This window comes from Leptodactylus fuscus, chromosome 8, assembly GCF_031893055.1.
Source record: "Leptodactylus fuscus isolate aLepFus1 chromosome 8, aLepFus1.hap2, whole genome shotgun sequence".
In the NCBI taxonomy this organism is placed as follows: Eukaryota; Metazoa; Chordata; class Amphibia; order Anura; family Leptodactylidae; genus Leptodactylus; species Leptodactylus fuscus.
In genome coordinates this window covers 24252693-24268261 of record NC_134272.1, presented here as the reverse complement: position 1 = coordinate 24268261, position 15569 = coordinate 24252693, and the positions used below count along the sequence as shown (strand labels likewise).

The window sequence follows — 15569 nt, the reverse complement described above, 5'->3', positions numbered from 1 at the left end:
TCATGTTCGGTTATCATTTCAAAACCCATTTTCTGTACATGAGTTGGACAGAGACCAAATTCTTTGTGTAGGATACAATGACATGAGAAGCAGAGAAGTGTCTCTATCTGTCTGGGCATACACAACGGTGATTATCTGATAATTAAAATAGTAATTTAGTCATTACATAAGTCTCCCAACCCAAATAGCTTACAACATCTCAAAGGCAAAACATCTCTTTTACTACCAAGTGTCTTCCCTGTCGGAATAACTTCTTGTACATTTTTCGGTTTCTAAAGGCAAACATTTTTTTAGTTTTAATTTGGACACTCAGAAATGACCTTAGAAGTTCCTCCTGTAGAGAATTAGCTGTAGGCCGGGTGTAGTATTTGCTGCCTAATGTTCAAGTAGCGATGAATCTGTAAAGGGAATCTGTCGCCAGAATTCAGCATATCAACCCAGTCAAGTAGATAGATGGCATACATAGTTACCTACAGTGTTGATCCAGGGATTGGGTTAGGGTCCTTGGAATGAAATGGTGTTGTCCCCTTGTGAATTGGCACCCATGTTGCTGAGATATCACCATTTTTGGCAATATGGAAGTGAACTACTTGGAGCAATGTGGTTGTTACCCACTGCCCTCATTGCTCCAAAGAGCTTGTTTGCATATTGACAAAGATTTGACTACCACATTAAAACCACAAAAGACAAGATCAAACATATAGACTGTATATAAATAATAAGTGTTCCATAATCACCATCGTTTTTGAGAAGACCACCCCCCCATAAAAGCCCACTTTTTAATACAATTTTAGGTAGTTGTCTCAAAGAATTTTCGCTGTACCAGAACCAGTTCATATGTTAATAAGGTGAAATAATCCTGATTTTTAATTGCTAAAAAATGGTTATAGATAGAGACCTGCACAGCTCATTACAGTACAGGACAGTAATCAGAAATCTGCCTGGTAATGATCTGTGCACTTGTGTGTCCATCACATGACCATGGACTGTATATCACATGACCATGGACTGTATATCACATGACCACGGACTGTATATCACATGACCACGAACTGTATATCACATGACCACGGACTGTATATCACATGACCATGGACTGTATATCACATGACCATGGACTGTATATCACATGACTATGGACTGTATATCACATGACCATGAACTGTGTATTACATGACCATGGACTATATATCACATGACCACATACTATTTGTCAGATGACCACATACTATATATCACATGACCATGAACTGTGTAGATGTAGATGTATAGCACTTATATGGCGACAGATTCCCTATTAAGTGTACACAAGCACAGTATAAGGAATAACAATTCTGTAGCTCCGGCTTCTGTAGCAGCTTGCTATATCCATGGATGAGTATCATGACTATAAGCATTATGCGCCTATTAAATGATCTGTAACCAGGGTAATAATTAACTGTGAGCTCCAATAGAGAATCGGAGATTGTTTTCTAAAGGGTCATTGACAGAGGACTCGACTGCAGATATGTGATGCAAATGATGTTTTGTGATGCCTTACATCTCTATTTCTGCTAAACGTCTAGTTTTTTTTTTTTTTTTTTTTTTTTTTTTTTTTTATATATAAGGATATAGACATATAGTACATCCAGTCTCATACAGCAAAGGATTGTTTCCATAGAGCTTTGCACGGATCACTGGTAGCTGACAGTAATTGTAATTGTAGGTGTCTAAGTGCAAATGTTGTTCCCCTTTCTTTCTCCATATTGCATACAGCTACTTAAGAAAATTAATTTTGACAAAGACGTGCTTAATATAATATGTTTGTATTGTTTTCTTTGTTTTTTTCTGTCGCCATGTTTTTTTTTAAAGCCAAGCTGGTTTTGGTTCTGTGCTGACAGATCATAAAGGGCAATTCAATCGAACCATAGTATTTTGCATATCATTCAGTGTTATTGAAAGGTATTCTGGCTGTATCATACAGGACAGGATATCATTAGCTGCAGAGTGAAAGTCCAACCACTGGGACCCCCACCAATCACAACGATAGGAGACTGGCGGGTCTTCTCACACATGAATGGCCGCTCCATTGCTGGAAATAGCCAAGTACAGAACAAATCAAGCACCAGGTTATATACCCAACCTGCCGCACCATGGAGGAAGGGGAATGAGACACCCCCCCCCCCATTCTTGTAATCAGTGGGGGCTCCATTGGTAGGGCACCTTCCTTATACTTACATACTATTGTAGGGATACAATCCTGCCATGAAGCAAGTCAGTTTTTAATCTGTGTGCAAATGATCTGTCTGATGCCCCTGAAGTCATGGCAGAGCCTGTGGACCTTGCCAACTTGCCAATCATCCTCTTCACATTCACTGATGGAAAATGTGTCAATATTGGTAAGTGTAAGCCAATGTCCTTAGGAATCACTCTGGGCAGTCATTCTCGTGTAAGCCAAATTATGCTAGGCTCACACTAGTGTTCAGTTTACCGTTCTTTGGATCCACTTGTTACTTACAGAAACCCGCAGATTCCATAGATCATAATGGGGTCCACCAGGTTTCCACCCAAAAAAAATGCATTTTAAAACAAGTTTGGGAATGGAAATCACCAATGGATTGCAGACACATGTGTGAATCCAGCCTTATGCTCCAGACTTTTCGAGCTTCCTGTGACAAGTAATACATACTCTGAAGCTCCCATTGGTAGCCATTTTACATCCTAATTGCATCATGGAAGACAGATTTGCATATTCTTCCCATGGCCCCTTGCGAAGTGGAGTGCCAAAGGCTTAATAAGTCACCACCCACCTATATGGTGGTCTCTCCCCAAGGAGTGACAATATCCCCTTAACCCTGTCTAAGCCTCTCACCTCTACCAGGTTATAGTCCTCTCTACATCGAGCTGACGAGATGCAAGTATATCGAAACGGCCGTCCTCGATTGAGAGACTATACCTGGTAATAATCCCAGTGTCATTGCAAAACAAAGGCCTCTTGGAAGGTCGAGCATGATGCTAAAGGGAGCAGCCTTTATTGGGTTATTTCACTGAAATTCTGTCTTCCTAACTACATCAGGGAAGACAGGCTTGCACATTCCAGTGAGTACCCTCTATTGGTTTGCAACACTGAGGCAGCAGCTGACTTCCTAATTACATCATGGAAGACAGATTTGCATATTCTTCCCATGGTCCCTTGCGAAGTGGAGTGCTAAAGGCTTAATAAGTCTCCACACATCTATATGGTGGTCTCTCCCCAAGGAGTGACAATATCCCCTTAACTACATTTTACGTGTGAGAAAAAAACTGGTGATACAAAAAAAATCAGAATAAGAATAATTTTGGGTAGACAGAATGTCCTGAAAGTGAATGTAAATATTTTGAGAATCCTTATCCTTTTACTTATTCTTTCTGTGAAATCTTACCGTGTACGCAGCAAACGTAACGGAAATAAATGTACTGACTATCCAGCCAGGTTTATGACTGTGACCATCAATTCACATCCTAGGCAAACATATACCATTTATGTAGCCTGATTTTGATCTTTTAAGATGTAAGGCAGTAACAGATTATTTGACTAAACCTTGAAGAAACATTTTGGCAAAAACATTGTAGATCAATATGTTGTGCTTAAGCAGACCTTCAAACAGAAGCAAATAGCGAGTTCTTTAAAGATTACAAGGGACGAGAGCTCAGTGTGCAACTTCAGAACCCCGCTATGGTCAAGGATACAAAATGTTGTGGACATATGAAGGAAAAACATATCTGAGATTTCATAAAGTATGAATAAGATTATTCAGCAGGAGATATTTTAATTGTGTATATTTGTCTCTCTGTGATTCTTATTAAAGGGGTCCCACAAAAAACATTTATCGCCTATCTGCGGAATAGGGTATAAAGATACTGTATGATCTCTGGTGGTCCAACATTATAAGTTTAGTTGTCCCATGTCCTTTGTTTGAGTGGAACGTTGGTCATGCAAGAGTGATTATGAGACCCTCAGTTATAGATCTTTCTTTGAAATTTATTTTTTTACTTGTTCATATCAGTCCTACCCGTACCTTTAGGAATGTTGTGTTTAATTAAGCTGTGGTGACATTGTTGGTCAATTCGCTTTAGTGGTTTTATGTGTATAACATGGGACATTGGCCTTTCTAGTCAGCCAGTTTATTACCCCTGGGCAATGGATGTTCATCTGTCCAAGCTCCTAGGAAAACATCTCTCTTTCCTAGGGTTCTGCAATGGGGAAAGGAGGAGGGGGCCTATCTGAGAGGGAGGTGTGGGTAGGGCACTAGCCATATGCTGAGAGGAGACATAGATTATTGGAAATTTAGCAAGGAGGCAGCTTGATAGCTGAGTGCCCCTTCTGTACAAAAAGACTCTCTACACTAGGAATCAGGCCTCAGTGAACGGGATTACCGATTTGTGCTGATATTCGATTTCTATTTTATTCCCATTTTATTTTCTGGATTGTATTGTACTTTTATCTGTATTTGCTTGACAATCCATTGATGTATATTTTTGTATATGTTAGTGGCTAGTACTGACCCCACATGGGTTAATAAATATATAAAATTTAGAAAGTTTGTTTCATATTATCCTATGAATTCAGACATTCAGGGAGCATGAGTGGGAAGTAAGAATGGTAATCACGTCTTAGTATTGGTGAAATCCTTCACATTGGTCACTGCGGTAGGATATAGGATAACAATGTGTGCAATATCACTCAGTTGAGTGGCTCGTCTCCCCAAAACCAAAATGACCAGATACAGTATTTCAAATCTAACATACCCAAACCTTCTCTCTATCAGTAGTCAGGAGGCTCCCATACACATAGGATGGCTGTTCCAACTGAAATCTGAAGGTTTTGCCAAGTGTGGATATGTCTACACTTAAGGTGGTTGAGCGGGATTAGAACATATGGCTGCCTTTTTTTCAGGAAGTGACATCACATCCATTGGTCACATGACAATGGATTAAAATGAACGAGACTGATCTTCAGCATGGCAATGTGACCAATAATATAATTGTTATTTATATAGCACAAACAAATTCCGCAGCGCTGTACAATTTGTAGGGTTCAAGTACAGACAAAAAGATACATTACAAAGAATTAGTCACTTCACAAAATGGAACTGAGGGCCTTGCTCACAAGAGCTTACAATCTATGAGGTAGAGGGGATGACACAAGAGGTGGTTGGGGCGGCATCGGAGGTAGCATGGCTTATACAATGGTCAGACAATTTTGTAATTGAAGTTACTGTCATTACACAAACATAAAACTGTATGAGCCATCACCAGTCGTGTCCTTTAACATACAGATGGTACCTGGACATATGAAGTTATTCCGAAACGGCATCATATCGTGTGGGGTAATGTGGGAACAGAAGAGGGTTCATTTTAGGGATTCTAATTATGGTACAGAAAGGTTTCCATTAGAAAATGTGATAGACCTGTCTGAAATGATGTGTCTTTAGTTTGCGCTTGAAGCTGTAGAAATTGGGAGTTAATCTGATTGTCCGGGGTAGAGCATTCCAGAGAAGTGGTGCAGCTCGGGAGAAGTCTTGTATACGAGCATGGGAGGTTCTGATAATAGAGGATGTAAGTGTTAGGTCATTGAGTGAGCGGAGAGCACGGGTTGGGCTTTAGAAAGAGATGAGGGAGGAAATGTAGGGAGGTGCAGCATTATGGTGATAACTTTATATTGTATTCTATAATGATTAGGCAGCCAATGTAGTAACTGGCAATTACACAGTGTAAAGAGGTGTTTCCAGCTTTGGACAGGTAGTTTGGGTACCTGCTATAAGGCTAACAACAATCTGATATTGGAAACCTCTCCTTAGGATAGCCTAAGGAGTTAGAGGACCCCTTTAATTTATATACTGAAAAGTGAAAAAAAATAACAGTTTAATCTTTTATAAGTTCCTTTCTAAATGTCATAATTTCGTATTTGCACTGTGCATCATTAAATTTATTATACCTCTATTTACTACTAGTGCTCTGGTGGCCACACAGTCATTTTCTCTGAAAAACTACTTTATTAGATCACTCATGTGACAGAGATTAATACATTTAATTTATTTTCCATAAAAAGTTACGTTTTATGACTCATTAACCAAAATGTAGAATTGCACCTATAAAAATAAAAATGTGACAGCTGCAGCTTGTTCTCGACTCTATCACTAGCGTCCTGAAATCTGCGGTTTGCTAAAATTGCCTCTTTTTTTTTGTGATAGGGAGACACAATTGCATCGTGTGATTCCTACGGTATCTTGAAGCTTTGGGATGTGCGGAAGGTATCAGCGGTCGTCTCGGTCGATGCAGGACCTCACCCTGGAAATCAGGTGGCCTTTGATCCCTCAGGTAACTAGAAATACCCATCTGTGATATTAGATGTTAAACTGCAATTTCGTCAGGTGAAGCTTCAAATCCTCAAAGCGTGATATATATGTATTGACCACAAATTCAGAGTATACATCAGTATAAAGCAACGCTTCTGACTGGAGCCAACGTTTTATATACAGGTCATGCAATGAATGTGCTCTGTACAAGGATACCATGGCGCACAATTATTAGAGGAGTCAACATAGGGGATTATATTTTTTAACTGTCTGTATGATAAACTTTTCAACTTTTTTTTAAAATAATTTTTAAAGTAATTTCCCCTCCCCCCAGTCTGAAGCTCACATGGTGTCACGCCATAGAAAGTTCCTGTATCCATTGTCACATTCATTGGTAACCTATCAAGATGAAAGACCGTCACCGCTAAGATCTTTTAAAAAAATCTTTAAAACTCTGCACAATGTTTAGTTACATTTGCAAAAATGTAGACATTTTTTACATTTGGTTATTAACATGGTAAAACCCCTTTAAGACATGCCAAAAACTCATAGTGTTATATCGCATAAAATATGTTTAATCTCAACCATTGTTCTTGAGATTTCAGCAAGGGTATACTTACACCGTGAAAGTACAGAGGTTATATTGCCAAATTAAGTGGATCTAAAAGGAATTGGGAAAATGTCAGCTATAAATGAAAAATAGAATTGAAATGAAAATCATTGTATAATGATAACTACTGGGGAGTAAAGCTAGCTAGCGAGTGCTTATGTATTGTCTAGTGGGTGGCTGTGTATTGTCTAGCAAGTGCTTATGTATATTCTAGCGGGTGGCTATGTATTGTCTAGCGAGTGGTTATTGTCTAGCGGGTGGCTATGTAATGTCTAGCAGGTGGCTGTGTATTGTCTAGCAAGTGGTTATTTATTGTCTAGCGGGTGGCTATGTATTGTCTAGCGGGTGGCTATGTTATGTCTTGTGGGTGGCTGTGTATTGTCTAGCGGGTAGCTGTGTATTGTCTAGCGGGTGGCTGTGTATTGTCTAGCGGGTGGCTATGTATTGTCTAGCAGGTGGCTGTGTATTGTCTAGCAAGTGGTTATTTATTGTCTAGCGGGTGGCTATGTTATGTCTTGTGGGTGGCTGTGTATTGTCTAGCGGGTAGCTGTGTATTGTCTAGCGGGTGGCTGTGTATTGTCTAGCAGGTGGCTGTGTATTGCCTAGCAGGTGGCTATGTTATGTCTTGTGGGTGGCTGTGTATTGTCTAGCAGGTGGCTGTGTATTGCCTAGCGGGTGGCTATGTATTGTCTAGCGGGTGGCTGTGTATTGACTAGCGGGTGGCTATGTATTGTCTAGCAGGTGGCTGTGTATTGCCTAGCAGGTGGCTATGTTATGTCTAGTGGGTGGCTGTGTATTGTCTAGCAGGTGGCTGTGTATTGCCTAGCGGGTGGCTATGTTATGTCTAGTGGGTGGCTGTCTATTGTCTAGCAGGTGGCTATGTATTGTCTAGCGGGTGGCTGTGTTTTGTCTAGCGGGTGGCTATGTATTGTCTAGCGGGTGGCTGTGTTTTGCCTAGCGGGTGGCTGTGTATTGTCTAGCAGGTGGCTGTGTATTGCCTAGTGGGTGGCTATGTTATGTCTAGTGGGTGGCTGTGTATTGTCTAGCAGGTGGCTATGTATTGTCTAGCGGGTGGCTGTGTTTTGTCTAGCGGGTGGCTGTGTTTTGTCTAGCGGGTGGCTATGTATTGTCTAGCGGGTGGCTGTGTTTTGCCTAGCGGGTGGCTGTGTATTGTCTAGCGGGTGGCTATGTATTGTCTAGCGGGTGGCTGTGTTTTGCCTAGCGGGTGGCTATGTATTGTCTAGTGGGTGGCTATGTATTGTCTAGTGGGTGGCTGTATATTGTCTAGTGGGTGGCTGTGTATTGTGTGAACATGAAATAGTCTATTGTTTAAAAAAATAAAGGGAGTGATGGTAGTAAAAGAGTATAAGGTGACTGAATCTGCAGAACTAGTGGAATCCATTGTGTCCGACCCCATTACTAATAAGGTAAGTGCTCAAATTCAATTAGTTTCTGTATATACCAACATTCAATATACACAACATTTGGTAAAACAATTTGCCATGATCCGAGGCAACAGTTTTTTTTCTCGACTGGCTTTCATGTATTCAACAGTGATGAAAACGTATGATAGTATAATGGTACAATCATATGGTATTTGGAACTGAGTTTCCCATTTGCATAAGTTGAGTCTCGATATCCCCTTTAATATGGGTAGGAGCTCTATTTCCTAATATAGAGCTCCAAATCCCCTGTATAGAAATAAAAACACACAATACAGGGTGAGCCGTAAGTATGGATACACCCATGTGGCTCATAAGTATGGATACACTCAGATATGGATACACCCAAGGTCTCTGGGTCTCACTCCCTTGGACTTCTATCTATAGGGCCATTTGATGGCTATGGTGTACTTCGTGAAGATCCAGGATGCGGGGCACCTGAAACATCCTTTAGTGGGTTACTGTTGTTGCTCCATGTCATAACTGTGTCAATAACTTGATAATGAATGAAGCTATGTTAAAAATGAGCACACCATTGTTTTTTGTGCAATACTCCATGTTTGATGTGTCACATGACCCCCTTCCCATTGAAAAAAGTTAAATCGAAAATGGCGGCTTTGCAGATGGCCACCATGGGCATCACCTGACCTCAAATATTTACCCCCTCCCATGTACTAATATGCCACAAACAGTAAGGTGATATCAGCCACCATTTCCATTTTATCTGGGTGTATCCATACTTATGACCCACCCTATAGTAACATGGGGGGGAAACCAAGGGCCCCATAGCAAAAATAACAATGAGCCAGTGGCGGGGTTGAGAAAGGGGCTTATACTGACAGCTGGAGCCCCAGTTCATAAATATTGAGCACCGCTGCTCCTCAGTAAAGCAATTTTATTTTATTTTTATCAGAAATCTCAGGAGCCAGTCTGCTGTCCACTTACAAATTGGCCTCGAAACACCACGTAACCAAACACAAAGGCAGAGAGAGGCCGTAGCTGAAAGAACATACGAGTTCCCTTCATGCTTAGAGTATTTCACATAGAGAATTTGGCTCCATGTCACAAATTCCCGCTGAGAAGGTTGTAAAATTTGACCCAGTGGTTTGCAACCAGATATTGGGAATATAAAAGACTCTTGAGGCTCTTTAGAATCCGGAAAATAGATTCTTAAGTCCGAGTTCTGAACCTTTTAATTATAAATCAGTGTCTGAACCTTGTATACTTGCGGTGTAACTGAACGGCAGAATATTTTTCATGCTCTTGTTTATTGCCTCTGGTAGTTAATGCGCTCGGGTTGCGTTCCATCATTGCATGGTGCTGATTAATATCGCACTCCCGATGTTCCCAGTTTGCTGCTGGCTTTGCGTGTGTGCAGGGAAATGCAGTTAAAGAACAAACAGCGCTATAAATGCCAATGCATAAAGCAGGTTGTAAATTGTCTTTCCTCTATTATTATTACATGCCATACAAGGCTGATATTTCGCCGTCTATCAATCAGACAATGACTGCTTTGTAGGCAACGCAATGACATTTTCGATGCAAACACTCGGTAACTTTTTAATAAAAGAATAATTTGTTTATTTTGGCATTATACACACTGATTATTTTTCAATTTTCTGTGTACAAGACCTGTGTACTCTATGGTAAGAGCCCAAACTGTGTAAAAAAAAATGAGAATTTGCTGAATTCTGGCTCAGTTTGCATAAAGTTTGGCATTTGGCTTGCGCGACATCTATTGAGCAAATGAAGGAACAGATGGATTTTTTTTTCTCTAGCCCCCACTGTTCCTGAGCTATCGGTGCTGTCAGTTTCTCATATGCTTGTTGGGATCCCTACTGTCATAGGGGTGGACCTAGCTTGGAGCAGACAACCTGGGACTGCTAAGTTGACAGTAAGGAGATTATTTAGCATATTGGGTACAGAGACTAACTACACTAGTTGCTCAGGAATGGCAGGGGCTAGAGAAAAGAAATCTCAACTGCACCAAAATTAGTGGAGAGAAGAGTTGTTGGAGGTGGTGAAGGACCCACTTAAAATGTGATGTGCATACTGTGATAAATTTAGAAAATCTTTGGATCATGGACCCGTTCACATCTGCATTTGGGTTTTCATTTTGGGAATCCACTTGGGAATCTCCCAAACAGAAACCTATAAGCATAGAAAAGCAGTAACCTGGGAAAACCCGCGGACGCCATAGACTATAATGGGGTTCATGTGGTTTCTGCTCAGTTTCCGTACAAAACATGCAGAGAGAAAAGTTCTCCAAGCAGCTCTTTTCTCTCCGAAGAGACGTGGAATCCACCTTAAAATCTGCCTGAAAAAATCTTCTCATTCATTTTAATGGGAATCACTAGCAGTTTTTTTCCTCTGTTTTTTATCCCACTAGTGGAAAAAAAAAGCGACATGACCTATCTTCAGCTGGATCCCGCCTGGAAAAACCCATTGAAGTCAATGGGAGACGGAAAAAAGCAATACCTTTTTTTGGCCTGTTTTTTAATGCGGTTTTTGCAAAAACCGCTAGCTTTTTTTATTAAAGAGTAGAGATGAGCGAACACTGTTTGGAACAGCCGTTCCGAACAGCACGCTCACAGCACGCTCCCATAGAAATGAATGGAAGCGGCTGGCACGCGGGGGGGTTAAGCGGCCGGCTGCCGGCAAAGTCTGTGTGCCAGGTGCTTCCATTCATTTCTATGGGAGTGTGCTGTTCGGATCGGCTGATCCGAACAGTGTTCGCTCATCTCTATTAAAGAGACGTTTCCAAGTCCATATAGTGTAGAAAAATGTGACAAAAAAGCATCAAGTAAAAAACCACATCAAAAAACCGTTTCCTAATTCCTGAAGCAGATTTTTCCAGCTTGCAAAAAACTCTGTGTATACATACCCTAAGGCTGAAGTAAAAAAAAACGTTGCGTTTTATAGTCTTTGTAAAGTGGATGGGATCCTAGTGTATCCCATTCACACATTGCAGAAAAATATACGCATTGGAAATGCTGTCGAAACTTTCTGTGAAAAGCCCTGTGGGAAAAACTGTAATGTGTTTCTACTGCAGTTTTTCCGGTAGTGCTTTTTCGCTGCAATCTACTATGTGGGGCCTTAGTTCTGGTTCACATCTACGTCTGTAATCCATTCGGGGAGTCGGTATGGGGACACCACCTTCCCCCAGAATGGACTACTGAATGCATTGTCAAGCGATGTGCAGTGAAAGCAAAGGGACCCTATAGTCTATAATGGGGTCCATGTGCTTTCTGCGCAGAATATGCAGACAGAAAAGTACTTCACCATCTACTTTCCTCTCCGCATGACTCGTGCGGGCAGTGCGCAGAAAACACGCAAACCCCTTTATAGTCTGTGGGGTCCGTGTGCTTTCACTGCTCACTGCTTGCCACTGCGTTCGGTAGTCCGTTCAGGGGGATCACCGATGAACGGATTACCGAACACAGATGTGAACCAGGCCTTAGCCTCAATGTGATCCCCGGCTATTAAGTAGTCTAGTATTGTTCATTGAATGCAGATAGAGGGATGGACGGAGTTGATCTTTACTTCAGCATCAGATTCTTCCACGCGACATTTGACAGCGATAGACTTTACACATATGCTATACGGGTACTCCGTTTTAGTGGCCTTCTTGGAATAGCTCTTGATAGTTTCTCAATAGCAAGATATTGACTCTCCTATCGGCTTTTTCCCTTTTCCCCCTCTATAAGCTGTGAATGAAATTACATTTGAATATTTGTTTTAAATTTAATTTCAGATAAACATTGCAAGCACTTATCTCCAGGGCTCACCGGAAAGCTTCACATCCACACTCAGTAATGCGCTGTTTGCTGTGGATGCTGAACGGAAAATACACATCAATTTAACGGTGGCTTGTATTAAAGGATTACCCCATTTATGAAATCAACCTTCCCAGATTAGAAGTGATAAATATCTTTTCAATTTTCTTTTGGCACCTTTATGCACAATTACATTAAAATAGCCTAAAAAATACCTTAAGCGCCAATTGATTCAAAGACATTCGGCATATTAGAATGGAGCAAGAATGGAACCGAATAGAAGAGTAAGAGATGCTCCATGATCGGATCTTCCTAATGTCACCTTTAAAGTCTTGGAAGGAGGCATTATAAGGATTGCTTTCAACCTCAGAAGAAACCGTTGGTTGTCTCTTTTACTAGTTTTGGTTCTTCTTGGTAGGTACAATACATTTGCAATATGTCCCGATCACAGGCTAAGAAATAACTAACTTACATAAAGGATCATTCCAGAATTTTACGAAAATTCCACGAAAAAAAAATAAATCTGAGCTTTACAGTCTCTGCAAAGTGGATGAGATTCTAGTGAATACCATCCACACATTGTGGAAAAATAAGCGCAGTGGGCACATGGCGAATTCCAAAGCCTTTGTGGAAACTCAGCCGGTTTCCACATAGGAAGGGGTGTAACTACCAGGGTAGCCGCGCCAGTGGCTGCTACAGGTTCCGGGACATTAAGGGGCCTGGTGGCAGCCACTACCACTGTGTTTTTTTGTTTTTTTTTTATAGTAACTCCAGCAGGTAACGGGCCATATCCACTTAACAATCCTGGCCCCCGTTCATGGCCGCTGGCGCTGCTTCTTCTGTGGAGGCTGTGAGCTGGAGCCTGAATTGGTAAGTGAGGCGGCTGTAGGCCCCACAAACACTATTATTATACCCGGGGGGGGGGGGGGGGTCTTTTCAGACCCCCATGTATAATGATCAGAGGGCTAGGAGCAGTAAGAGAACATAAAAATCACTGTTAATTACCTAACCTACACTCCGGCAGGCTTTGGGCTTACTTGGTGACGTCACAGAGTATAATGAATGTTCATGGGTGTCCACAATGGGGCACAATACTATATGCTGGGGCCACTATGGGGCATAATACTGTGTGCAGGGGCCACTATAGCATAGTAGCCCCTACACACAGTATTATTCCCCATAATGGCCCCTGCACACAGTATTATGTCCCATAGTGGCCCCTGCACACGGTATTATTCCCCATAGTGGCCCCTGCACACAGTATTATACCCCATAGTGGTCCCTTCACACAGTATTATTCCCCATAGTGGCCCCTGCACACAGTATTATCCCCAATAGTGGTCTTTGCACACATTATTATTCCCCATAGTGGTCCCTGCACACATTATTATTCCCCATAGTGGCCCCTGCACACAGAATGATGCCCCATAGAGACTATGGGGAATAATACTATGCGCTGGGGCCACTATGGGGCATCATACTGTGTTCAAGAATGTGAGGGGATGGGGGGTCGGTCATGGTCTTGGGGAGGGTGTCATGTCAAAAGTTCACCACGGGGTCCTGTTATTTCTAGTTACGCCATGAATAAGTAGTTGGCGATGGATTCTGTATCCTGGAACCTCACAATCTGTAATAGAGACCCTTCATATGACCCAACCAGTGATGTCTATACGCTGTTAGTTGTGTCTGTAATAGTGGCTAAGCCCTATATACTTGAAGAGACTACTGTGATCAAGAGAGGACCTGGTGTAGAGTTCTCAGGTAATGGTATTGATTATCCATCATTAATCCTATAAAACCATTTGATTAATCACTGAATAAATTACCCATGATGCTTGCTAATTTGCATAAAACGTTTGGTCGACGTATTGTTTCAGAAGGAACATCGATTAGAAAATGAAGTTTGTAAAATGTATGAAGTGTTTAGGTTTTGGTTTAGTTGATTTTTAATAGGCTATCCTCTTAGTCTGGAGATGTCCCGTTATAAGTGATCCATATCATGTACACAGAGAGACAAGTAACCCATCTGTGTTAATCTATACCATATCCGATTTCTCCTTTCATCATATTGACGCCTCCAGTACTTGGCCTGATGGTCCAATTCACATTAATGGAAAGGGCCATTTAGCTTAGAATGAGCTATTAAGTAAGTCTGGTGCCCCGCCAAGAACCATCTGTTTAGATAGAGGTCCTTCAAATGGGATCAGCGTTTAGTGCCATTTAATGCATGTTAAGGGTTTGGTCCAGCAGTGTGATATCTAAATATATATTTTTATGTTGACCCTCAGTTCTAATAAGCTCTTTAAATGTTCTTCCGTCATCCCCTGCCTAATGCTCTCTCTTAGAATCCTACTAAGTCGTGTTATCGTCTTTTTTAACCATTCACTATCTATGGGGCTCGTGGAGATTTGGCTGCTCTTTTGTGGTCCCTTTTGCTTGGGAGCTACCTGGACATTTCACAAGCGTTGGCCAGTATGCTTTGTATGTAGTAGAAGGGATCATGAAACTATCTTGTAACATGGTAGATGATTTTACGTACTATATGTGTTGAATTTCTAGGGTTGAGCCGATCTTGAGATTTCAGGATCAATTTTAAAATCCGATTTCCGATTATTTTCTAGCCGATCCTGATCGTGAAATTTGCTCGATCGCCAATTGGGTTCCGATCTATCCCGATCGCTCATCCCTAGTCAATGCTTCTTTACGGGAAAAGTCACTTTTAGGGTTGAGCCAATCTTGAGATTTTAAAATCTGATTTCCGATCATTTTCCAGCCGATCCTGATCATGAAATTTGCTCGATTGACGATCGGTTTCCGATCTATCCTGATCCCGATCGCTCATCCCTAGTCAATGCTTCTGTACGGGAAAAGTCACTTTTAGGGTTGAGCCGATCTTGAGATTTTAAAATCCGATTTCCGATCATTTTCCAGCCGATCCCGATCATGAAATTTGCTCGATCGCCGATCGGGATCCGATCTTTTCCAATCCCGATCTCTCAACCCTACTCTGCCTATATACAAAAGTTTCCCGTATATGTAAATGCTTCTTACCTGAATTCAGCCAATTTATAGTCTCCAATGTATACATCGCATATTCTGACAAATCCAGCATTTGCTTTGATTGGTTATGTTCCGTTTTATGGGATTATAAGAAGAGCTTACACTATGTATACCCATGGGATTGTATATTGCAAGTATGTATGTATAAACATAGCGGATAACATGTCAATTTACAATGACAAGATAAAGTCATTGTGTAACCAGCTTCGGGAAATACTACGAAAGACGCCACCTCTTGGGGATTAAACTAAACTCCTATTAAAGTGTTGCACAAGAAGGATCCCAATAATACATGAAGCTGTATTCTTGAGACTTCATTGTCAGGTCGCAGAATTTTTGTTTTTATGTTTCGCTCAAACAATTT

General features: G+C 41.3%; 1 protein-coding gene across 1 annotated transcript in view; it reads left to right on the top strand.

The window, feature by feature from the left end:
* SPAG16 (sperm associated antigen 16) overlaps positions 1–15569 on the top strand; it is a 587076-nt gene that overhangs the window by 406766 nt on the left and 164741 nt on the right. The window contains exon 15 of the mRNA XM_075284951.1: positions 6213–6339. Coding sequence (XP_075141052.1) covers positions 6213–6339 — 127 coding nt within the window. The remainder of the gene's footprint in view (positions 1–6212; positions 6340–15569) is intronic.